Raw genomic sequence first — 24618 nt, 5'->3', positions numbered from 1 at the left:
CTCTAACCAAAGTACCACTCAGCCAGTCAGATTAAAATTAAACAATTTTTTATTTTACCAGATAAGTCCCACTGAGCTATGCAGCTCTTTTTCAGAGGAGACCAGGCCACAAATGATCGCTCAAAGTGTTTCATCGAGTGGAAATTTATAGCAGCCAAAAAACCGGAGGACCCGAAGAAAAATTCCACGCAACCATGGGGAGAGACATGCAAACTCCAAATATATTGCAGGCATCAGGGTTAGCATCGAACCCACGACCTTTCGTATTCCAGGTGAGGTAGTTAATTGAAAAGAAAGTGCGGTTTCCCCAATAGCCAAGGGCGGCACGGCTTGATGAGACCACTCAGCTAAGGCCAACGCTGTACTCACATCAAACTGCAGGGGCACATTTTTAGGATTTGGGAAGGGACGGATTTGTGTCCATTTCTTGCGCTCCGGTGACATGACCAGAAGAACCCGGCGCTCTTTGGACCAGCTGCAGGAAAACAAGCGCACACACACACACGGACGTAAGCATAGGTGCAACTATATAACTGTGAATGTTCACACTCAACAACCGCCATTCGTCACCAAGTGACAGTAACATTACCATAGTGTCTGTTCCAGGCTAGGTGCAACACAAAAGTAAGGATCCCCCGTATAGTCTTTACCAGGCTGTTGGGGCGAGTGCTGTTAGCGAGCACCTACAAGGCCATGCGGGAGGGCGTGTGGCACAGTTTGGCGCCAGCTATCATAGAGCGTGGTCGTGTCGCTACTGTTCTCTGCGGCGAGTACAATGTCTTTAAAAACAAGGAACCTATACATCTCTAAATAAAATTAACGCTGAGCGGCTTGCGCGTTCAAAGCTTCAACAGTGGCCGGGACCCACCCTACAAATTGCAGATGTCTCAGAACAGAAAAGGGTCAACATCTCACCACCGTGGCTATATCGCGATGTGTGTGCTCATCTTGGGAGTAGTAGTGTAGTGGTTAGCGCGCTGCGCTACGAACTCGGCGACCCGAGTTCGATTCCCGCTCACGGCAAACACCACTGACGATTATCTGAACCCTACGTGTGCCGTGCCGGCCTTCATAGGCGCACGCTAACAGCGCAGTCTGTTCAGGCTATATGGGGGATCTTTGTGTGCGCATACATACGTGTGTCTAGCCTTGGAGTTGCAGTACTTAAGCGTAGCTTCAGGCTCGGTCACCTGCCCGTTTCTCCAGCACTGACTGCACACACACTTCATGCGGAAGGGCATCTGAGAGCGCTTCACCTCCACCTTGGATATCTGCGGAGAGAGGGAGGGAGGGAGGAGGCAGGGCCAACCCAAGCGTCATTGCAGCACCTCATGTGGGTGTACTATCGACGCTCAGGAGCAAAGAGCATAAACCATCGTAAACCATCATCACGCAAACTCCGGTCATCCTCGCAGCAGCAGCGGCTTTTGGCTCAGCCATCGAACAAGGACGGTCATGTCGCTCACTTCCAAGTGCGCTTCTACGGCCGTCTAGAATGCTCTTCCTTCCGATATTAGCAAGCCACTGGGAGCTATGCACTTTTAAATCCTCTAGGTTGAAAACTAATTTCTCTAGAACTGCATTTTGTGTGTAGTTTGTTGTCCTTCCCCCGCACTTCCGATGAGCACGGTCGGTGTTTCGTGTTTCTATCGGAGGACATTCTCACTCCTTTTACTCCCCATTTCCTCCGTCTGTAACGACCTCGCATGTCTCTGTGCTGTTCACCTCTTTCCGTTGTTCTCTGGTCTAACACCGGCGAGACAAGGCCGGCCATAAAGGATACCATCTCTGGTTCAGCCCAATCAGTTTCAAGGATAATGCATACATCATCAAAACATATTTGTTTGCGGGTTTTACTACAAGCCAGTGTGGTCAATGCAGCCTTGATGCCTTGTGATAGGTGTCTGTTTGGTGTTTCTTGCCGTAAAGGTGAAGGCCTATTCGTTTGTTTTTCATCGCTCTGGTAATTCCATTCACCTTTTCATATCCTGGCCCCAGACCTCCCGTGTCTCCTCCGCTACGATCTAAGGCCTTCCGTTTCTGCCTGCACTCCACTGCAGCCCTCTCTCCCCCCCCCCCCTCTCTGCGGTGAGCCCACAGACTCGCTCATCGTATCACTCATCTCTTTAAAAGGCCAAAGATCGCCATGTAGCCTTGAACAGACTGTTGGGGCAAGTGCTGCTAGCGAACAGCACCTATAAAGGCCGGCAACGGCACACAAGGACGTGGATGGTCAGCACCACGCCCGGCCGCCTTTGTCTCCCCAGTGGCAATGTTTATATACCGCACCGGGTACTCATTTGAGGCTGCGTCGACCACCGATGTTGACCGTGAGCGGGAATCAAATCCAGGCCACTGGGTTTGTAGAGCGCAGCGCGCTAACCACACCACCACCGCTCCCCACTCATCTCTTCTCACACCTCACCTTCATCCCCCCCCTCCCCATACCTACACAACATCTTGAGAATGGTTATATTGAGAAGCTTTATAAAAAACTAAATTAAGTTATACCGGTACAACTGATAATGTAGAACTCGTATGTTGTATAATTCCCACATAATTGCTAAGCCACTTCGCTGAGTGATCATTTGTGGCCAGGTCTCAAATAGCTCAGTGGACATTACCTGATAAAAGACAAATAGTTTAGTTTTTTTGTATATATTCTGAAGTGATTTGTTTACCTTTCCTACACTTTGTTGTAACGTTCAGACCCGCCCCTACTTGACATCTGTGAAAAAAATAACTTCATAGCTCTTTTGACGTATAAACTGACGGCGAATATGCTTGCTAAAGCCTCGTGGTATTGTGGGAGATTGCGAGCAGTGCGGCGAGGTCGTGGCGGCACTGCTTGGGCTGCCCGCTCCGTGTGTGTGGGGGGGACAGCACAGCGACACGAACCTTGTGTGTGGGAGCTGCGAGTGCCCCGCTGCTCTGAGCCACGATCTTGGAGCAGTCCATCTCAATCTCCTCGTGGGAAATCCCTGCGGTGGCGCACGCATGCACACAGGACATTCACGATCACGCGTGCCCGCGGCTACATGTACTCGCGAAAATACCGCACGTCCTCCCGGTGATAAGCGACCCTTGGTGATGATTGATACCTCGACGAAGGCAGGACTGGCACGTGGAGGACAGGGTGAGGATGAAGGGTGAGGCAGCAAGGCCGTTGGGTAAGAGGACAGAGGTTAGAGGGAAAAGGCAGGGACAGTTTAATTGAATTTGGAGTTCACCGACACACACACACACTATGAGCGTGTGTTAGACCGAGGCACGCTCACAGGTCGTGTCGCCAGACAGCGTGGGGTGGTGCATCTGACACAGGGAGCGACGCAAGGCGGGGTGGGGTACCTGACTGCTGCTGCATCACCCAGACCTTGAGCTCCACGAAGCTGTGAGCGAAGTTGCATTTGTCTTCGCGCAGGCAGCCATAGCGGATCTCGTGCCGGCAAATGTCGAACTGGCTCAGCTCGTTGAGCGGGCGGATCTTCGAGTAGCGGACGCTGGTGCCGCGCAACACGTGCACCAGGCACCTGCAGCGCACACAGGAGGGCGGCGGAGAGCGGGTGGGGGGGGCAGGGGGGGGGGGAGAGCGGGGGCGTGGTGGGACGGGCACAACGCGAAGGAACGAGCGCGTCGATCAACTTCTCGGATTGGCATCGGCAAAGCCCGCTCGAAGTTAAAACTGTGAATTGAAAGAGGAGTCAATGACAACCACCGAAAATGTAGTTAAATTCCATCACAAATTGGCCTTGCCATTTCCTAGCTTGCCGGAAGGCAGTGCAGAAAAAATGTGGACCCCTTCTTCTTCCGACTGTATGGGATAGTGTTTCTATCTCGCATGTGTGGGTTTGCTCCGGGCACTCCGGTTTTGCTCCCACGTGGAAACACGCTCATTCAGTGGCCAATAACCCCTGAATATCGAGAGGGACGCAAAACTTGGGCAAATATTGGTGCCGGCTCGTCGCATGGCTGCCTTCCCGCTTGCCTCCTCCACGCGCCTCCCCCGTCCTCTCTCTATGAGAGTGAGCAAACACTGCGTGGCACGTTGCAAGTTGAAATCATGTTTTGGCATTGAGAGTGAAGATGCGTGTATGCGTGAGCGCCTATTAAAGCAGGCATGAGGGGTACAGTGTGGTCAGGTCCTTGCCCAGCTGTCCTACGGGAGACTCAGGGGGCAAGTCCAAATACCACTTCGCACTGATGTGCAAGACTGGCGAATTGCTGGGATCATAAGTGCATTGGGTGAACTGCCGTTTCCCCACTCCATCACTGCTCCCCACTACACTAACAACAACAACAGCCGCCATTTACCACTAAGTGGCGGTGATGATGTCACTACGGCGCCTGTGCCAGGCCAGCCACGCGAAGTTTCGAAGGCTCGCTGACAGGAGGTCACGGGACAGACCCAGGTGCCATGGGTTGACTGAGTGAGAGGACTGGCAGATGAGGACACTCCAACACACGCGCGCGCACACCCGCGCATATGCACGCAGGAGGACACGTACTTGTCTTCTTGGTTCTTTCGGTAATGTCCCGTAGAAGGGAAATAATAAAATAATAAAATTAAAACAGAATAAATGTATATATTATTTAATGTTATTATATTATTTTATATTATGTTTTTATTTATTTCTTTCTTATTTCCCTTCTACGTGACTTTAGCGAAAGAACCAAGAAGATGAATCCCTGCAGTCACGAAAGCTTTAAATCGAAAAGACACGTACTTGGTTTCATCGAAGATGTGTTTGACGCTCTGGTTGGTGCAATACTTGGGGTTTTCTTTACTTTCTTTACTCAACATCCGGGGTTTATTGTCAAAACATTCCTGAACACGAGAGGAAAAAAAACTTTATGTCAGCATTGATCAAATCATTAATTTCTCATTATTCCCTTAATAATAATTATAACACTTTGCCGGCGCTGTAGAAAGGCAGACAAAAGTTTAACTTCCCTGCAATACCACCTTGATCGGGACTACTCAGCAAAAACCCACAGCAATGGTCTCAATCGTAAGTTCAACAGAACAGGTTAACTCGTGGGATGAAATTAGCACGAATGACGCTATATACAATGAAAAAAAGTTATGAATGAATAAAAGCATACACATTGACAAAGCAAAATTTCTTCAACGGACAAAAAATAGAATAGGCTGGCAAGGACATCCGTCCCAGAGATGGAGAAACGACCTCTGCTGATATACATGAGGTCGTGGGTTCAATCCTGACCCTGATGCCTGCTGTATATTTGGAGTTGGCGTGTCTCTCTTCCCCATGGTCGCGTGGATTTTTCTCCAGGCCATCCGGTTCTTCCCTTCACATTTAGAATCAACGTGCGTTTAGAGTATTTGAGTATTTGGCTGCTATAAATTTCCACACAATAAGCCACTTCATTGAGCTATCATTTGAGGTCAGGTCTCTTCTGAAAAAGAGCTATATAGCTCAGTGGGCCTTACCTGGTAAAATAAAAAAGATAGTTTAAAGTTGAATTTAGTCACAGAACCGCGAGAGATGACAATTAATCGACTCGCGGGAGGCGAGGTAGGGATGGGAATCGTTTACAAGCCTGACATGCAGGAATGATGAATGACTGCGGGCCTACGCGCGCGTGCTAACGTGCGTGCGCGTGCAATACCTCGCATAGGAAGAGAAATATTCCATGGTGCTCCTCTAAAATCCCTTGCAGCGTCAACCGGACCCTCAAGCCGCCGGTTCCGCACACGGGCGCGAACAGCAGCTCGCGCTGCATCAGCCCCTTCCTCTCCAGCGTCCACACATCGATCTCCTCCTGGCTGTACGCGAACCGGCAGTGCCCGGGGAAGCGGCACGCCTTGCCCTCCGTGATGTCTGCGGCGACAGCGCGTGGGTCAGCGGTCGGCAGTTGGTTACGGCAGCGCGCCTTGGGCACGACCGCTACGCAGCGCCACGCACGACCCGGTCCGCACGTGTGCGCAACGTGCGTCGTCTACTGCACCACCTTCTGCATCGTTCATTACAAGCAACCGGCCAGGGGCCTCGGGGGGGATGGGGTAAAGTGAGCGGCACGTAATCAGAAGGCTGCGAGTTCAAATCGCGGTATCATTTGTATAAATCGCGAGCAATTCTTCCACGAACCATGCGATGCATGTGTCACGATTAAGAATCGGCGTGAATTGACGAATCGATGCGTCGTCACACGTCTGGTGACTAGGCTGGGTATCCAGGGCTGTCTGACCCGACCTTGAAGCCTAATGAGGCTTGCAAGAGCACCGTAGCAATGCAGCCTAAGCCTCGTTTCTCACGAATGAAACTTTGAACTCATCGTCGGACGAGCCAAGACTCGCAGCCTTGTGGGGATCAACGAGAAGAGAGCTCCTGATTTTGGGGGTCACGCGCTCCTTTAACCACATTGTAAACATGAACGTGTGGCGCAGTACCTTGACATATGTAGTATGAGCCAATATAGTTTATCATCTGCGGTCGGGGCCTTATTTTTTTGAAGCAGGGATCTTCTGAGTTCCGAAGCCGCCCTATCAACAAGTCCTTTTTACACTTGTGTTCCAGGTCCGGAAAATACTTGTAATCGTGGATTTCGGAAACCGCAGCTGCAACGAGGAACAAACACCAAGCGCGTGGCACGAACGCGTTAGACACGAACACGGTGGCACGCACTCGCGCAATACTGTCTCTACACAAGGTGTGTGCGTATCGCATCGTCGCACCGATCACTCCCCACCACCCATCACTCCCTACACATGCGCGCACACGTGCACGCGCAAAGACAAAGATCCCCTTGCGTAGGATCCTGGGGCAAGTGCCGACAGCGCACCTCCGATTAGCGCGGTTGGCTACATTACGGTGCGAAAGAAGTTCAAAGTACGTACAAGCTGCACTTGGTGGCAGTCTATCGCAGACGCACAACGGTGTCCCTAAGCGCTAGCGGCAGGGCTGCTTGAGCCTCGCTGTCGGTACACGCTCGTGTTAAAGGCACTTGAGCATCACGGGGAAATAAACACGTCACGCTGTGCCGGCTCTGACTGCACGCACGATATCAAGGCCGTATGACAATCTGACTATCCGCATTATTTATTCCAAAAACCAGTGAGTCGGCTGCAATCGAATCATTATTTTGGTAGATTATTTTAAATACGTTATTGCTGAATAAAGCATTTACTCAACTTACACAAATAACAAAAACAAAGTAATATTTTTGATGTTAAGAAGTCGTCTTATTTCTCCTACTTTGTAATGCAAACCGCGGGTGTGTGTGTGTGCGCGCGCCGTGTGAGCTGTGAGGTGTGTGTGTGTGAGAGCTATGAGGTGTACGAGAGCCGAGGTGTGTGCGTACGTGCGCTGTCAGTTCGGTGTGTGTGCGAGTGAGATGCGCCGGGTGTGCAGAGGCTCGTGTAAACGCCGCCAGCCGCGGTGCGCGACAACGGGCGGTGTGAGCGCCGTGCTCCCCGCGGTTCCGCACCTAAGGAGAAGAAGCACTGATCGCACGCCTGCCTCAGGTCGTGCGTCTCCGCCAGGGGGTTGTTGCCCATGCGCACGCCGGCCCAGCCGGGCCCCGCCAGACCGGCCTGCCACACGCCAGCCAGAGCACACACAGAGGCAGCACGAATCACTGTGAACTTCCGAGATGAGCACTCTTAACTCATTTTTTATATATATACAGCAAAACCTCGTTATTTCGGTATTTGATAATTCGTAATTTGGGATCATTCGGTACGGCTGCGCTTTCGCCATATTAGTAATTCGCCATTAGCCGAATGGTTGGACCGAATGGTCTAATTTCGGCATACACGTGGAGCGACGCCACACGCCACGACCAAAACAACGACTCGGTCTGGTGGCGGCGCGCGTGGTGAGCGTCAGTGCAGACCACCCGTCGCTTTGGACTTTAACTTGTTTGTGCACTCTGTGTAAGCCAACCCTCTAAAAAATGTCGTCTACACCTACATTAAGAAGTAATAGAAAGGGACTGAAGTAGAAATCCCTTAGTCTGCGAGACAAATACAAAGTTTGGGATAGAATTGATGCAGGGTGCGTGTCGATGCGTCTGGTGTTTGAAGAGTTTGTAAAACAAATTTGGAAAAAAAAATTATTACTATTGGGGCAGGAGGCACTGGGGAGTTTTTTTAACAAGTGGCACATTAATATTCGCACATCCCCGTCGGAAACGTGTTCTCATATATTCCGTGCAAACAGAAAAACTTACCACAATGTCGGCAGAGTTCATATTCGCCACCACATTCACCAACCCTGTCATTAGACGTAACAAAAAAATCGCATTAATAGAGAAACACTACTCCTGTTGACCGCTCTAAAATAAATAGAAGCATTACAACCTCTGAGGAACACTTATCTGCTAGATGTCAACTTCTAAATAAAACTAAAAAGCAACTACTGTTGCCAATACAAACATTCACCCCTGCACCCCATGTTGTGACTGTACCGCCAGACAATTAAGGACGCTTTCATTTGTGAGAAAATTAAGACTTTTGCAAAGAAATGTGTGCACAGAAACAAATGCACACACGCGCACACGCGCGTCCCACACACACGCTCACACCCGCTCATGCACTCAAACACACAAGTACATCCGTACTGATAAGCAACGAACAGAAAACACTTTTTTTCCAAACAAATTTGTTGCTAAAAAAAATCTGTACAGATATGGGCGCTGGTATTTGGTAAGCTGTGATAAGTTTCATCGTGCTTGGTTATCAAGGGGTTTTGTCCCGTTCGTGAACACAAGTGAACTGCAGTTGGGACGGATAGGCACACTTCCCAGGCACGGCAAAAAGTATCCGACAGTTGCTTTAAGAAATCGGCAGCAGCAGTGGCAGCAAAACTACAGGGACATGTGCTCCTAGAAGCCTCTTGAGTGCTGCCTGAGGCATGTGCGGTTCATCTGCTTTTTGTATCCCTCCCCCACTCCTCCGATTAGCACGGTTGGCTACGTACGATGCGAAGGAATTTCAACAACATACATACGTATGTACATCCGCGGAAAGTCACACATTGCTCGCGAGGCCCCGAGTGATGTTAAATTCATTAAGGGGTTCGAATAGCAATCCAGCGAAACTGCGCTGGTTCTGCGGGGTACACTTGTATGCGCTGTGTACAGCTCTTTCACTTTTCCTAAACACACTTTTACTTGATGTTGATCATCTATCGGTGTCCGATGCACCACCGGGATCGTCTATCTGGGCAACACGTGGCGCCGTCTGCGGTGGTAGCACAGCGTTGACGGGTGAACTCAACGATCCCGACCCTAACGTTTGTAATATTTTGAGTTTGCATGTCGCGTGGATTTATCTCTGGGTCATCCAGTTTTGCCCTCCACATTTATAATCGATGTGCGTTTCGAATATTTGGGCTGCTATAAATTTCCCAGGTGATAAGCCACTTTGTTAACATGTCAATTGTGGCCAGGTCGCTTCTGAAAAAGATATACAGTTCAGTGGGCCTTACCTGGTAAAAATATAAATAGTTCATAGTTTAGTTAGTTTATTTACCTTCCTGCAGGATGTGACCGGGCCATCCTTCAGGATAGAGCCGGCCTGGACCTCCATCTGCAAACAGAAATGATGGCTGTCACTACAGATTACAGATCATCAGTATCTAGCACAGAGGCCAAAGTGGAATGGCATCATATTATATGTACTGTCGGATTTGTTGTAGAGATTGGGCGAGGAGAAACAGGCTGGAATATCACAGCTCTGTATAACTCGTTCTAAAAAACACTCACCGAGAATTAAATAAATCAACCTCTTGCTTTGTATCTCGGCGTACGGGCGTGTCTTCCAAGTCTACTGGTCGACTGGCGTTCCACGCTCGTGTAATTAGTAGGAGGTGGGGCAATAAACAATAGAGAGCCCATGGTTAGCCCCAGAGCTCTACAACCAGCTGGGTCAGGCAGCTGTGTGCGAGAGCAACACGCCGGCGACGCTGACATTCCGGGTTCGAATCCAGCTAACCGCCTGTGGTTAATCCAGGATCTCAAGGATAATGAGCTCATGTCTCAGCAGTTACCAACGCTTGGGCTATATCGCCCATGATGCTGCATTTGGTTTTCACTAAATTTGGCATATTTTCAGCTTTTGACGACTCCCGGCTGTCATCCAAAGACCACCTATACACAGCGGGCAGTGCGAGTGAGATGCCGCACCACCTCGGGTAGACAAGAGGCAACTGAAGGGAGCTCGGGAGTAGTTCTGCGACGTCATCTTCCACAGGCCGTTTCTCTAAAACGGGAGGTGGTGTGCTCTTGGCAAATGGAATTTTATTCATCTCACCAGCAAAATAAAAAAAGCCTCAACACCTGAAGACGATTGCTTGTGTTGCGATCGCAACGTCGTGATTTTTTATTATTTTTCTATCTACGTTACTTTACCGAAAGACCCAAAGAGGAAGAGTTCAAATATGAATGAATAAATAATTCAATCAATACACGTCTGGAAGTGCTCAATGCGGGGCCCTCAATGCCGCTGGCTCTCACCGTAGGCGATGGGGCCGCTGCTGAAGGCCCCGGTGGCCCTCAGCACAGGCAGGGCGGTGGACACGTCATCCAAAGAGTCGAGGCCCCTGCAGGAGGAGGAGGTGGCCGCTCGTTCGGCGAATCCAGGGGGCATCTGCTGTTGCTGCTGCTGCTGGTGCTGCTGCTGGTGAAACTGCTGGTGAAGCTGCAAGTGCTGCTGCTGCTGCTGCTGGTGAAACTGCTGGTGATGCTGGTGCAGCATGGGCCCGCCACCGTGTGCCATTCCGGAATGCGAGAACATGGTCGGGGGCATTTGGAGACCGTGGGGCAGGCCCTGCTGGAGAGCGATATGCAGTCCCGCGTGAAGGGGCACGTGCATTCCGTGGGCCATGTGCAGGCCTTGTTGAAGTCCCTGGGGAATCTGTAGGCCTTGATGAAGCTGCATTTCATGAGGCATCGACAGACCCTGAGGAGGCGTGGGCAGGGAGTTCTGAAGGCCCGCAGGAAACTGCATGGAATGCGACTGTAGGCCCTGCAGCATACACAAAACAATCCGTCACATTGACCTTTAAAGCCCCCAAATAATGCTTGTCGAGTTTAAGCCATACGACTGCCGCATAGGCGGGCGACTGCAAGATCGAAGCCATCGTTTCGTGCTTTGCACAAAGGAAGACCCCGTTACCTGCATAGAGAACTCCTCAGACACCATGTCCAGCAGCTCGTCCAAGTCCTCTCCGATTATCTCATCCTCCGCGGTGTTGAAGGTCGCGCTCTCAGCCACAGCAAGAGGAAGCAGCTTATTGTCCCCGACCCCCACACCACCCCCGCCCCCATAGCCGTTCACCAGGCCCGGCGGGGTCTCCTTGACCGGCACGGCCGCATTGGGTGGCTTCTCCGCGGCGTCGCCGGGCCTCAACGGCGCGAGTTCGGGCTTGGTAGGAGCGCCGCTCTTCCCCGCTGCGGGAAACACCAATACTGGCTTGGGGGCCTCCCTGACGCGCACGCCGCTGGCGGTGGCGGCGGCGCTGGCAGCGGCGCTGGCGGCGGCGGCGCTGGTGGTGGCGGCGGTGGCGAAATTGCGCGTGGGGCCCACCTTGCTGGCAGGCCGTGTCTGGGCAGGCGTGACGACCGCGAGCCCCGGCCCGGCTTGATGCGGCGGGAGTGGCGGCGGCGGCGGCGCCGAGCCACCCAGTGCCCCCTTGCCTCCGCTGCCTCCCTTGTGGCCCTTGGTTTTGGCGGGGGCGGTGGCTGCCTTGCTGCCCCCCCCCACCACTGCCGCCGGTAACTCCGCTACCGCCGCCGCCACCACCGCCGATCGGTTTGGTGATGGTTTTTCCATTGCACTGCTGGCTCGGCAGGGTGGCTTTGCTCACCGGGGTTTCGTTTCGCGTTTCCGGAATGGGCTGCACATTTTCATCTTCTGCAGGGGGGCGGTCACCACACGCACAGGAGACAAGCGATGATTATTGAATAGTACAAAGTCCTGCCTAAAGACCCCATCACCTACTGAAAAAGCCCTTCTCTCTCCATCTCGTTCTCGATGCTAGTCTCATGAGTCTCTCGCTGTCCGGTTACCCGTCACTTCTTCTCTTTTATTTGCATGGCACTCCGAGATCCATTCTTTAGGGCACCTTATAAAAAAAGATCTACGAATAAATAGATAAATATAAGGTGCCCTAAACTGTTGGCTACGTGCGGCTTGAAAGAAGTTAGACATACATATATACATTATTATTATTATTATTATAAAAAAATATTTTTTCATACACGTGTGCTCATTAAGAATGGTTCAATGTTTCCAAGCACATTGCAAATGCAGGTTCCAGCCTCAGACGTTGCATGGGGAAAACACTGAAAACTATAAAACTATTTTTCTTTGATTAGGTAAGGCTCACTGAGCTAATACAACTCTTTTTCAGAAGTGACTTGGCCATCAGAAATGATAGCTGAACGAAGTGGCTTATCACGTGGAAATGTATAGCGGTCAAAAACTATAAACGCGTGATGTCGATTCTATATGTGGAGGGAAAAACCGGAGGACCCAGAAAATAATCCACACGAGGACGGGGAGAGCAAGCAAACTCCAAATATACAACAGGCGTCAGGGTCGGGATGGAACCGACGATCCTGCACACCAGGCGAGGTAATTAACATCTCACCACAGCAACTGGTCGTATGTTCAATTGAGGCTGGGTAAAACCCCTATCACAACCCCAACCCCTACCACTACCCCAAACCCCTCAACCTCTCCAGTCTGTTCTCCTGTCACAATAACTACACCCACCACCCTTTAATGACAGCAAGCCCAACTCTTCGTCTCAACCACTATCATCTTATGGACAATGTTACCCTCGTTTGTAAAGCGCCTTTGAGTAAGGCGCTGATGTAGAAATCTACACAATGTCAGGAGGATGTCAAGCGAGTGCTGCTGCAGCCACTGCGGGGGGGGTCTTTGACCCACGGTGACGGTGGGGGGCGGGGAGGCGGGCGGGGGGGGGCAACCTCACCTGAGATGACGTCATCAATGTCGTTCTTTATCGCCTGCCTCTCCCCAGAAGCCTGCACGCTCTCGCGTCAACGCCCAAATTAACCACGCTGCCGTCAGCTCGAAAGACGCAAAACCAACATTAGTAACATGCTATATTTTAAACGTAGACATATATTTAATATATATATGTATCTGACGGACTGTACAACAAATGTTTGAAGCTTTGTTTTTCAGAAAACATAACTGAAAGTCAAGTTGCATCGTAGGACTGTAGATGAGATTGCCGAAGGGAATCATTCGACCCCTGGTATTTTTACAGTTAAGGCCCACTGAGCTATACTGCTCTTTTTCACATGTGACCTGGCCACAAATGATAGCTCAGAGAAGTGGCTTTTCAAATGGACATTTATAGCAGCCAAATACTCTAAACGCACGTCGATTCTAAAAGTGGAGGGAAAAACCGGAGGGCCCGGAGAAAAATACACGTGACCACGGGGAGAACATGCAAACTGCAAGTATACAAGCGCAGGGTTATTCATAATAATGGTTTTTGGGCGATATCCTGTAAGTATAAATGTGTCGCAACCCTCCACCACCCGACACGGACAATCAGTAAAAAATGTGTCACGTTAACAAAACGCCAATTAGTTACTTCTTCGGCCCGCCGGTGTGTTTGAAGAGTAAATGTTGTGGATTCACTCACGCCCCAACATATGACAAAAAAACACCCCCCGGCGTGCCCGTTAACCAACAGCCTGTGGTACTTCAGCGTTGGCATGTGCTTCTGGCCCCAAAGCCTAACTTTGGCAGTCCTGAGCCAGAGATGGAAATTCTCAGAGAAAAAATTATGTGAAAGACCACACAATATCAGTTATGCGAGCGATACAACTAAAACAATACAAACATAACTGCGTGTCACATTTGTAGTCGTAATATTACGTGACATTTTTTTCTTAATTGCACGCGGCTCACTGCACAACCCGTTTTTAAAAGACGCCCGCCCAGTGGCCAAACCAACACGCCTGCCGCGACACTGCGTCAAACACGTCAGCACGTTCTACCACGCGCAGGTAACAACGGGTAGATGACGATGATGCATTTTTTGAGAGGCGCGTTGTTGACAAAGAACGGTCTTTACCTGGCTTATGTAGGCCTTGCGCAGACGCAGCCCCAACGCCTGTGCCAGCTCCTGCATCAGCGCAATGACCTGCTGATCCTGAGCATGCGGAGAACGAGCGACATCGATGACGAACAGAGGGCCCTACGCCAAAGTCCTTCATTGCAAGGCCTGTCGTGGGCCACTGATGTGCAAGGCCCCGGACAAAACACAAATGTGAACACGCCCCCTATCTTCGTGCTGTCAAACCCCAATGTTTTCAAATGTGTGGTGGCCCTCAGACCGATGTCTTATCGGCAAAAGTGGCCCCTCCTCTGAAAATATGTAAAGAACACTTCCCTATGGCATCTGCGTGGCTAGACAAGGCGATGGGAAAGTGAAAAGTGAACGCAACGTTTAAAATGTCATCCTTGGCAATGAAAATAAAGGCAATGGGAATAAAAGTGGGGCAGCACACATCAGCCAACCAAAGTCTCCACATCATAACTGGAAAACGACTTACACCAGCCCCGAGCCCCAACCCCAGAATGTTAAGTCAAAGGTCAAGGTGTTTGTGCTCAAATGGATACTGAGGTGGTGTTTGTCTCATAGTCGCCATGTGCCTGCCAGCAGAAATTCCATATTCCCATGGCAAGGCTAGTATCTTAATAATATGCCCAATAATGAGTTCCCACAAATCAGTAGTCATTTAATTGACTCCAAAGTGCTCATTGGCTTTGTCAACCTCCAACGGTTGGCTACGTACGGTGTGAAGAAAATTCAACATACATATGCGAATTCTGGACGGTTCCATCCGACCAGAGAAGACAGAAAGAATTGGCAAAGTGGTGTCACATACGTGCAGAGAGATGGCATAAAGAACAGATGACGCGCATCATCTGGTATAAAAAAAACTGTATAAATTGAGTTTATGCCCTTTACACAAGGGAACGAAAGGTTATGTTCAAAAGGGTAGTAATTATATTTTTTAAATTTCAGTGATATTTCATGGGAGGTGGCTGAATGACTCGGGGAGCTCACACCTTTTATAAAAATGTGTCAGCATCAGTGAGATCACAGGTTCGAACGTTAGTGTAAGACACGCGCGATTAAACGCATTTTTCAAGTGATGTGCCTTGAAGGTCTCAGCCCACGACAGCAAATACAAACCATGATCATTTCTTGTTCATTAAAACCAGCTAAACGCAACTGTCCAAGGGTTACAGTCTCTCCATATGAGATGTTAACTACCTCGCCTTATATACAGGAGGTTGTGGGTTCGATCCTGATGCCTGTATATTTGGAGTTGGCATGGTTTCCCCGTGATTGCGAGGATTTTTCTCCAAGTCCTCCGGTTTTTCCCTTCACATTTAGAAACGCCCGTTTAGAGTAATTGGCTCATATAAATATGCAGCTCTTTTTTAGAAGCGACCTGGTCATCACAAATGATAGCTCAACGAAGTGGCTTATCATGTGGAAATTTATAGCAGCCAAATACTCTAAACGCATGTTACTAAATGTGGAGCAAAAAAACGGAGGACCTGGAGAAAAATCCACGCGACCACGGGGAGAGAGCACATGCAAACTCCAAATATACAGGAGTTAGGGTCAGGATCGAACCCATGACCTCCTGCATACCAGGGAGTTAACATCTAGCCACCGTGGCGCCCCAACGCTTGACGAGCGAGCTCCTCGGACCGTTAAGTTCCCGTTACTGCGATGAGCTCTGCGGCTGCTGAAGGGGCCACTCAACAAAAGAGCGCTCCGCCCATCGTACGGACCCCCCCCCCTCCCAGAAGTCGTCCCTCACCTGCGGCATGAGCTTAGAGCAGATGACCACGGAGTCGTAGGCCTCGCGTACGCTGCCCATGGCGCGCAGCGCTCGCGCCCTGTGGTAGCATGCCTGCGCGTTCTTCTCGTTCAGCTTCAGCGCCAGGGCGCAGTCCTCCAGGGCCTTGCTGAAGTCGTTCTGTTTTCCGGGAGAGGAAGACGGTGGGGGGGTGGGGGGTAAAGAGATCTCTCGCTCACGTCAACCCCGCGTGACGGCCAGCTCCTCGCTGCGGTCCTGACAACCGTGCTTATTTATCGATTCGCCTTTTTGCGTGTTCAGTCGTCGCAATCGAGGACAACGAAACATTGTCGAAAAAAACCCCAAAATGCTCTGCCAACAAACGCGGTGACTGCTTGGGATGGCCAAATTATTTGCAAGCCCACACATGCGACAAGATTCATGTTTTTTTTGGTTGTCATTGGTGACCAGGCTGAGATGCTCAACTTACCACAAGATATCAGAATACTGATAACAAGACAGTGCATGGTGCAGTGTGTGTGTGTGTGCACTACTAACCCGGTGACCCGAGTTTGATTCCCGCTCACGGCCAACACCAGTGACGCTTATCTGAGCCGGTCCTGAGCCTCCCCTAGGTCGACTCAATCTCAAACGGGTACATAGTGAGATGTGTAAAAATGTCGCCACTAGGGAGACAAAGGCGGCCGAGCGTGGCACCCACCCCCTTGTGTGCCGTGGCGGCCTTCTTCTGCGCTCCTCGTTAACAGCACTTGCTTGCCCCAACAGTCTGTTTACCCTTTCCCATTCCGAGACATCTGCAAGTTGCAGGGTGGGTCTCGTTCACCACTAAATCGCAGAACGCGGAAGCGGTTAGTGTTCATTTCATTTAGAGAGGCATAGCGCCGTCGTTTTTAAAAACATTGTCCTCACCGCAGAGAACTGTAGTGACACGACCGCACTCTGTGATAGCTGGCGGCAAACTGTGCCACACGCCCTCCCGCATGAACTTGTGGTAGCCTCGGTACCGATAAAGCTATTTAATTTTAGCTTTTCTTTCGGTTGTGGCCCTGTGCCCAGCAACTCTGTTTAAAAGACAATCGGAAGAATAACTCACAACGTACGCGTACGTCATCGGAACGGGAAAGGGTTTAAGAGGAGGCTACGCAGGGGATCTTTGTCTTAGCAGCGTCTTTTACGTGGCGCAGGTGGCAGGCGGCGCGGTTCACGTGCAGACGCTCGTTCACGAAGTTGGGGCAGTGGAGGCCCTCCTTCTCCATGTACTCCACCACGTCCAGCGCCTCCCCGTACTGCCGCTGCGCCGTGGCCGCGTCGCCCGCGCGGTACAGCTCGTCCCCGTCCGCCCACAGGCACGACACGAGCTTGCGCAGGAACCCCTGGGCGCCGGCCGAGGAAGACGCAAAAGAGACGATTGGCGGCACAGAAACGGTTCGACGTACACGGAGGGGTGCGGGGGGGGGGCACGTTGGTTGGCGTTGCCAGGTTAGCAGTAAGCGCATGGCGTGCGCAGACATTGCCGTGACCGTATCTCCTGCGACTAGGCCAAGGGTCGGAAATATGCGGCTCTTTAAGAACTGCTTCGTGACATAATGTATGTACAGTAAAGCCCCTCTTAATGACCACCTCTGTTAACGACTAATCGCTGAACGACGAGCCTCCGTAGAGCACAATATGTTAACGACGGGCTGTTGTAGGTATAGTACATATTAATTAATGGATTGATTAACCATGTTTCTTTTAATATCACGTGTTTATAATGTTGTTAGTATCTTTATGTATTAATGTCCATTGATGAAATATTACAAAGTAAGTTTTTTTAGGTAAAAAAGGGTGACTTTCTATGCTTTCGGAACAAATTAAGCCTTAAACATGTATTTCCCTGACTCGCTCAACAACCAAATCACTTAACGACCGGTTTCGTGGAACCAATTACCGTCATTAAGAGGGGTTCTACTGTATGCAATGTATTTATTCACGTGCATTGCGGCTTTTGAAATATTGAGTTTTGTACCGAATCCAAACAAAAATGTCTCTTCTTGTTATTTTGGTTGCCGACCCCTGTGCTAGGCCTATAACGATTCAAACTCTGCCCCGCCCACCTCCACCTCCAAACCACGTGGGAATCAATGAATTGGCACGATTCGGTTAAAACGGTTTCATTTCACCAAATTGTCCGAAACATTTTTCTTCTATTTCTGTCCCGTTCGTAGAGATTTGTTCGTTCCTTTAGGGTTAAATGTCACATCAACACATCACCCACATATAATGTGCATAAACAGCATACAAGCACACTACTTTATAGTTCAAGCCACGTCCTCATGAAGCAGAGGTGGAAGGCTGCAGTTCGCTCCATGTTATTTAAATCTGAACTAAGGGCCTTTTTTATTGATTCCTTAAGAGGCAATATTTGGCAGTGTCCATGTTTCTAATCCATGCATCATAATGGTTAACCCCACACTGATCGGAAATGTACTTGCCTTAAATATACTGTGGTCTGTTACTCTTCATTACTAAATTCCATTTTCCAAATGCACTCCACCCTCCTCTCTATTGCCTTTTCATTTAATAAAACATTGTCTGAAAGAAAGCATTTAATAAACGCCCTAGGATGGTGCATCAGTTGTGTTCGTCTACCGATTGATTTGTTTGGCAAAGAGAATAAAATACCAGTGTACTTAGTTAACACATTCCTGCGGAGGGAGCTGGTAGGAACGTTGGGTTGCTCGGTCAATGGCCAGGGTCAACGGCGGCGTGGTGTATTCCGCAAATATGCCCGACTGTGAGGGCGGGCACAAGCTTGCGTTGTGGCCGAAACGTCGTGAGAATTATTTTATTATGTTTTATTTTATTATTTTATTACTTCCCTTCTACGTGACTTTACCGAAAGAACCAAGAAGATGAAAACTTCTCCGATGAAAATTCCACGCTTTAGTTTGACCAAGCCTTGAGTCTAAATTTAACCATTTGGATTATAACCACACAACTGACCAGGGGACTGATTGTAAGGTATACAACAAAATAAACTGGCATGGTGAGGTATGGTCAAATATATATTGTCAAAAAAACTGTAGGAGCAGTCGATATGATAAAGGGCTGTTTGTTTACTTTACCTTCTCATAGCATGCACATATATATTCTGCAATAAAATAGATTGCACCCTACCAAAGGAAAATCATATTTGTGAATTGTGTTATTGACATAAAACAAAACGACGATCCTAAGAAAACTACCTCATATTCACTGTCCGAGCCGTCAAAAGGTTGCGGTGATCTGAAAAACAAAAACGAGAACAAAATTCAAATTAAACACACGTAGACATTTTCAATTGTTTCACAACTGCAGGCATAAACTAAACGATAAACTAAATTGTAAACTAAACTATTTTTATTTTACCAGGTAAGGCCCACTGAGCTTTCAGAATCGACCTGACAGTCACAAATGATAGCTCAACCAAGTGGCTTACCATGCGGATATTTATAGCAGCTAACGACTCTAAACGCACGATTTTAGAGAAAAATCCACACGACCATGCAAAGTCCAAATATACAGCAGGCGTCAGAGTTGGGATCGAACCCACGACCTCCTGTATACCAGGAAAGGCAGTTAACATCACACATGGTAAAAAACTGTAATTTCTACACGTGGAAAAACCATTACTAGTTACAAAGTGAATTTCATCCAGCACTGTAGTTTAGAACAAGACACATGTTTTAGACCGCACACTTTAATCTCCTGGCATAAGTCGGAAAGATTAGGCCAATTTGTGCCAGCATCAAAGTCCAAATTTGCCAAATTTGAAATAATGTGCCCGCATATTCCCCAACGTAGACTCCACACACCAATCATCGCACCCTAACGGCAGACCAATACCCGGTCTGCAGGCCAGATGCCGAGTTAAACGTGCGTCACACAGGGACAACTGCCTCCGGGGGTGCCCTTTCAAACGTGTTTTGACGATCCAACGGAACGGAGGGCACGTAATCTCTTTAAAAAATTAACCCGTAAAAACAAAGTTTTTCACTATAAATCCTTTATATGCGTGGTGGCTAGAGTCCTCTCGTCCTCTGGCTTGAGATGGCTGCCACCTATGGGTCAGATGATTGCCTGCCACCATTAAGCAATTGGTAATTAAATATAATTTATTTTTTCCTAAAAAGTGTAAAATTTTTGAAAAAAATTTTCACGAAAATAAATTGTCACGCACAACGAGTCTGTGTGCAAAATGTCAGCTCGATTGGATCACGGGAAGTGGGTTAAAAAACGACCGAAAGATTTGCACGGTCGTAAGCGCGCTAGCAAGCAAGCAAGTGAACTTAATATAAAGGATAAAAAAACGAATCCGCTATCTCGCGATTGTGATCGGTAATTTCATCGGCTGCAGCGGTTCTCACGCTAATCCAAGCCACCGACTTCAGTTGCAAAGCATCCACACCCCCCCCACCGCCACACTCACTGGAGGAACCAGAGGCCCTCCTCAATGAGCTTGCTTCGCGTCGCCTTGTCAAGCGTCTTGCTGGACATCTTCACATCGAGGTGTCCAAGACAGTCTGTACAAAACCTGCCGTTTCAAAACAGCGACACGCAAAGATAACGGTTTGGTCAGTTTTGAATGTTCGCAAGGTCTGAATTGAAACGGGCAAGTGCATCGGTGCTCGTAAACATTTACAAACGTCATTAAAACACGCGATGCTACCAACAGTAGTTTATCGTCCTTCCCCCCACACCTCCGATTAGCACGGATGGCTATGTACGGTGCAAAAGAAGTTCAATATACATACAGCAACAGTACCTACTCTGAATTTAGCAGTTAAGCACCAAGCCTGGATTAAACATCCACCACCACAAATAAAACAAATAACCACTTAACACTGCAACTTGCGTTGATTATTCATCACTACAAACACAACTTTAATATCAATGATCTACCACAATGATAATTCCAAGGTCAATTAACTGTTATACCAACATTGCAGTACATTAGAAATTATTGCGGACAAAGTTAAACACAACACAGCAGAAAAGTCCCCGTTGCCCGTGGCCTAGACCGGTTTACATGCTAGGGGCCAGGTATGATGACGCGCTGCACATTATAACGTATCGGGGTGGTTTTGCTTTCCTGTGATGTCAGTCTCTAAATATCCCCGACGTGGAAACTTATAGATACTCTAAACTGAAATGTGATGAGCGTTGGTGGCCCGATAAAACAGTGGTTGGGTTATTTACAAATGATAGCTGGGGATAGCAGAACAGTAAAACCCCTCTCATGCGTGGTGATGCAGAGACACTTTTAGTGGGTCTTGTTATCTCATGAAATTACTTTGGTCCACACAATTCATCCATTCTTGAAACTCCCCGAAACTCATACAACAGCGGTGACTAAGAGGCTGAAATCAGCACCATTTGCAGACTACTTTCGAGTGACTAATACACAAATGAACACGGATCTAGGGTGAATAATTTTCCACCAATAACAGGAAGAATCCAACTGCAGAAACATAATTTTCTGTGGATCGAGTGGAGGTATGGATGGTAAGAGTAGTGGATTTAAGAAGAGCATCACTGAATGAATACAATCGCCACCCTTCTTCATGGCAAATAGCAATGGTGTGGTCCACAAACAACAATAATTATATTGGCAAAAATCACTCAACGCGTTTCCTGCTCAAATGAGCACTGATGCGGCGCTCACTTCATGTTTACATCTCTGAGCCAGTGGTGGATATTCCGCATTCGTATTAGGGCAGGGAAGAAAACTATCCAGGGGACAACGACTGCTGACTTCTCGACACAAAGCGGCGCTTATTTTTATTAAGGCCAGAGCGACCATCTTCTGAGTTAAACCGCAGGCCAGGATTTGAACTCGCAAACATTTAAGATTGCGAGCTGCACCATGAGCCACCTGGCCCTGGCTGGCTACTTGTTATCTCTCTGTTGTATAAATAACAAACAAGACAAAGATCCCCCGTATAGCCTTAACAAACTGTTGGGTCAAGTGCTGTTAGTGAGCACGTATGAAGGCCATCACGGCACAGGACGGGGTGAGTGGCCAACACCAGGACAACACCAACACCAAATGTACAGGGGTCAGGGTCGAGACCATACCCACGACCTCCTGTATACCAGGCGAGGTAGTTAACATCCCGCCAACGTGGCGTCCCGAAGTCAGAAACCAGATGACTTGCTGCTCAATCCCAGCAGCAGTCTCCAAGCTAGCCGTGGAAATGTGCCGTGTGTGGGAGGGAATAATCCTTGAAGACAACCAGCATTGACATTCCAGAGTGGTGAATCAACTTATCAACCCTGACCACGACGTCAACTCACGACCTTCCAACGGTGATGCCGAAGCATCCCCCGCACCTCTGATTAGAACGGCCGGCTACGTACTGTACGAAATCAGTTCAACATACATACAACATAAATGCCCTGTGCAGATAATTCTCAGCACAAGTCATATGAAAGTTTGAAACAAGGCCCTTTTTTCATTTCTGTGCCAGAAAATACACATGGAGACCAAATATCAATTCAAACAATTCAGTATGGATTGGGAATTGTGGATGCCTGCACGGCAGTGTGGAGAGGAGCCATTAAAAAAAACGGGAAATTAATGGTGCTTATAAATAATACATGATAAAATAGGAAGTGTAAAGGGTGTGGTAGCCAAAGTGGACGGCAATCTAACGTTCGGTTATTGACCACTAGAGTTGCTCACTTCTATTGAAGTCTTTTTGATAATCGCACGCAGAAATAAAAATGGGAGAGAAAAAAAACATTTTCCGTTGACCAACAACTTGCAATGACCGGCGTGGTGACGTATCGTCAAACGAGTCAAACAGCCCCCATGATCTACATGGCGTGGAAAGAAACCTTCATGCAGCAGTGTACCGAAACAGGGCTGTGTTTGTCATGTGTGTGTATAATATTACACGTGAAAATCCATTACTTGTATGCCATGGGTTGCCAACATTGCTAATACATTGGAATGCGCCGTGCGGTATGTATGTACATAGCCAACCGTTAATCATTATTGTGTGCCAATCCAATCGATTGTTGCTAAAATTGAAATTAATCTAATCATCAATTCCATGACCACTGGAATTGCGAGTCGATTCTGTAAACAATTATTATAAAAAAAATCAATAACCAGTTTACAACCCTATGCTGTGTATCACCTCAAAATAAACCAAGCAGTAAGTCAAACGTGTAAAGTGTCTGATCCAAAATGAATGAACAACACTCCTCATAGCAGTGCAAGACAAAATAATCCACTCACCCACACTATAAATCACCCCTGCTTATACCCACAAACACACTTATCCTTCTTGCGTCCTCCATACACAAACAACAAAGATAAAGACCCCCGTATAGCCTTAACAGGCTGTTGGGGCAAGTGCTGTTAGCGAGCGCCTATTAAGGCCGGCATGGTACACGAGGGGGTGGGTGACTAGCACCACGCCTGTCCGCCTTTGTCACCCCAGTGGTGATGTTTACACACCGCACCAGGTACTCATTTGAGTCCGAGTCGACCTAGGGGAGGCCCAGCACCGGTTCAGATAATAGTCACTGGCGTTGACCGTGAGCGGGAATTGAGCTCGGGTCACCGGGGGTTGTAGCGCAGCGCGCTAACCGCTGCACCACCTCTCCCTCCATACACATGCTGGACTAGCACACACGTAACGATGGGAAAAAAACAGTTCACCTCTTTAGCCTTTCATACCACAGAAGCTGGTGCTGTCAGCGAACATTCAGAATCAGAATATTTATTTATAGTGGAGGAATCCGATGAGCTATAAAGCCTTTGTTCACAGATGTCCAGTAGGTTCGAGAAAAAACGTTACAACCGCAAACAATATGAAAACATGATAGTTGGTGCCAAGTACAAGAAAGGTAAAGAAATCACCCAAATACAAAATACAACGAAACCATCCCCATCCTACCAGGCAAAGCCCACTGAGATATTCACTTGTTTTTCAGAAGCGACCTGGCTATCACAAATTATAGCTGAACAAAGTGGCCCATCATTTGGACATTAATAGCACCAAAATAATCAAAATATTCTCAACGATGCTCGCAAGTGTTTCGTTCAATGAGGCCGGCACGCCACGGGGGAGAGCGGCGGAGTCAGCGCTACACCTTCGTGTGTCCTCGGTGCTGACGTTTCACTACTGCACGCGGTGCGACTCGGTTGAGGCCTGAATGACATAGCGGAGGGCTCAGGATAGATACTCTTAGGTTTATTTCAGTAAAGTCACGTAGGTAAAAATAAAAAATAAAAATTATATAAATAGAAATAAAATTATAAATCACGACGTTTCGGAGGCAACACAAGTCTACGTCATCAGGTGGGACCGTCACAGCTGAATTTACTGTATCCAGTGAGGCAAAATTCCAAGAGACGAGCTCTTAAATAGTGGAGATTTACTAGATTTACTGTATCCAGAGTGGAGCCTTGTCGTGATGGCAGCAGGACGAGCACCCCCCGGACTTACTTGACTTTGCCCTTTGATTGTGCCGCCTTGCGACCGAGAGAGACGAGGGCCACTCGACTTCACAGCTGCTGGCCACGGCACTTGTGAGCCCGAACGAATCACGCCCGAGTGAGCCCCAGAACCTGCACGCAATTGTGTGAAACAAGCCCGAATGTGACTCATGAAAATGCTATTTGGCCCACATCATGTCGCAATCTCACCACGCCCGCATGGCACACGTCAACACGTGACAGAAGATTATCTCGTATTAACTATTCGCCTGTTGGCGTTCCTCTGGTCTGAC

General features: G+C 48.7%; 1 protein-coding gene across 1 annotated transcript in view; it reads right to left on the bottom strand.

Moving 5' to 3' along the window:
* Positions 1–24353, bottom strand: part of LOC144935820 (zinc finger CCCH domain-containing protein 7A-like) — a 35852-nt gene extending 11499 nt beyond the window's left edge. Inside the window, 20 exon segments of the mRNA XM_078862608.1 lie at positions 370–475; positions 1138–1271; positions 2899–2981; positions 3349–3530; positions 4725–4825; positions 5632–5843; positions 6413–6580; positions 7450–7555; positions 8194–8237; positions 9497–9553; positions 10480–10990; positions 11141–11726; positions 11728–11878; positions 12966–13017; positions 14085–14162; positions 15853–16011; positions 17028–17225; positions 19080–19119; positions 20303–20407; positions 24336–24353. Coding sequence (XP_078718734.1) covers positions 370–475; positions 1138–1271; positions 2899–2981; positions 3349–3530; positions 4725–4825; positions 5632–5843; positions 6413–6580; positions 7450–7555; positions 8194–8237; positions 9497–9553; positions 10480–10990; positions 11141–11726; positions 11728–11878; positions 12966–13017; positions 14085–14162; positions 15853–16011; positions 17028–17225; positions 19080–19119; positions 20303–20370 — 3036 coding nt within the window. The 5' untranslated portion in view covers positions 20371–20407; positions 24336–24353.
* Positions 24354–24618: the final 265 nt, after the last annotated feature.

This window comes from Lampetra fluviatilis, chromosome 1 (assembly GCF_964198595.1).
Source record: "Lampetra fluviatilis chromosome 1, kcLamFluv1.1, whole genome shotgun sequence".
Taxonomy (NCBI): Eukaryota; Metazoa; Chordata; class Hyperoartia; order Petromyzontiformes; family Petromyzontidae; genus Lampetra; species Lampetra fluviatilis.
Note: the sequence above shows the minus strand (reverse complement) of the source record. Positions and strands in the feature narration are given on the sequence as shown.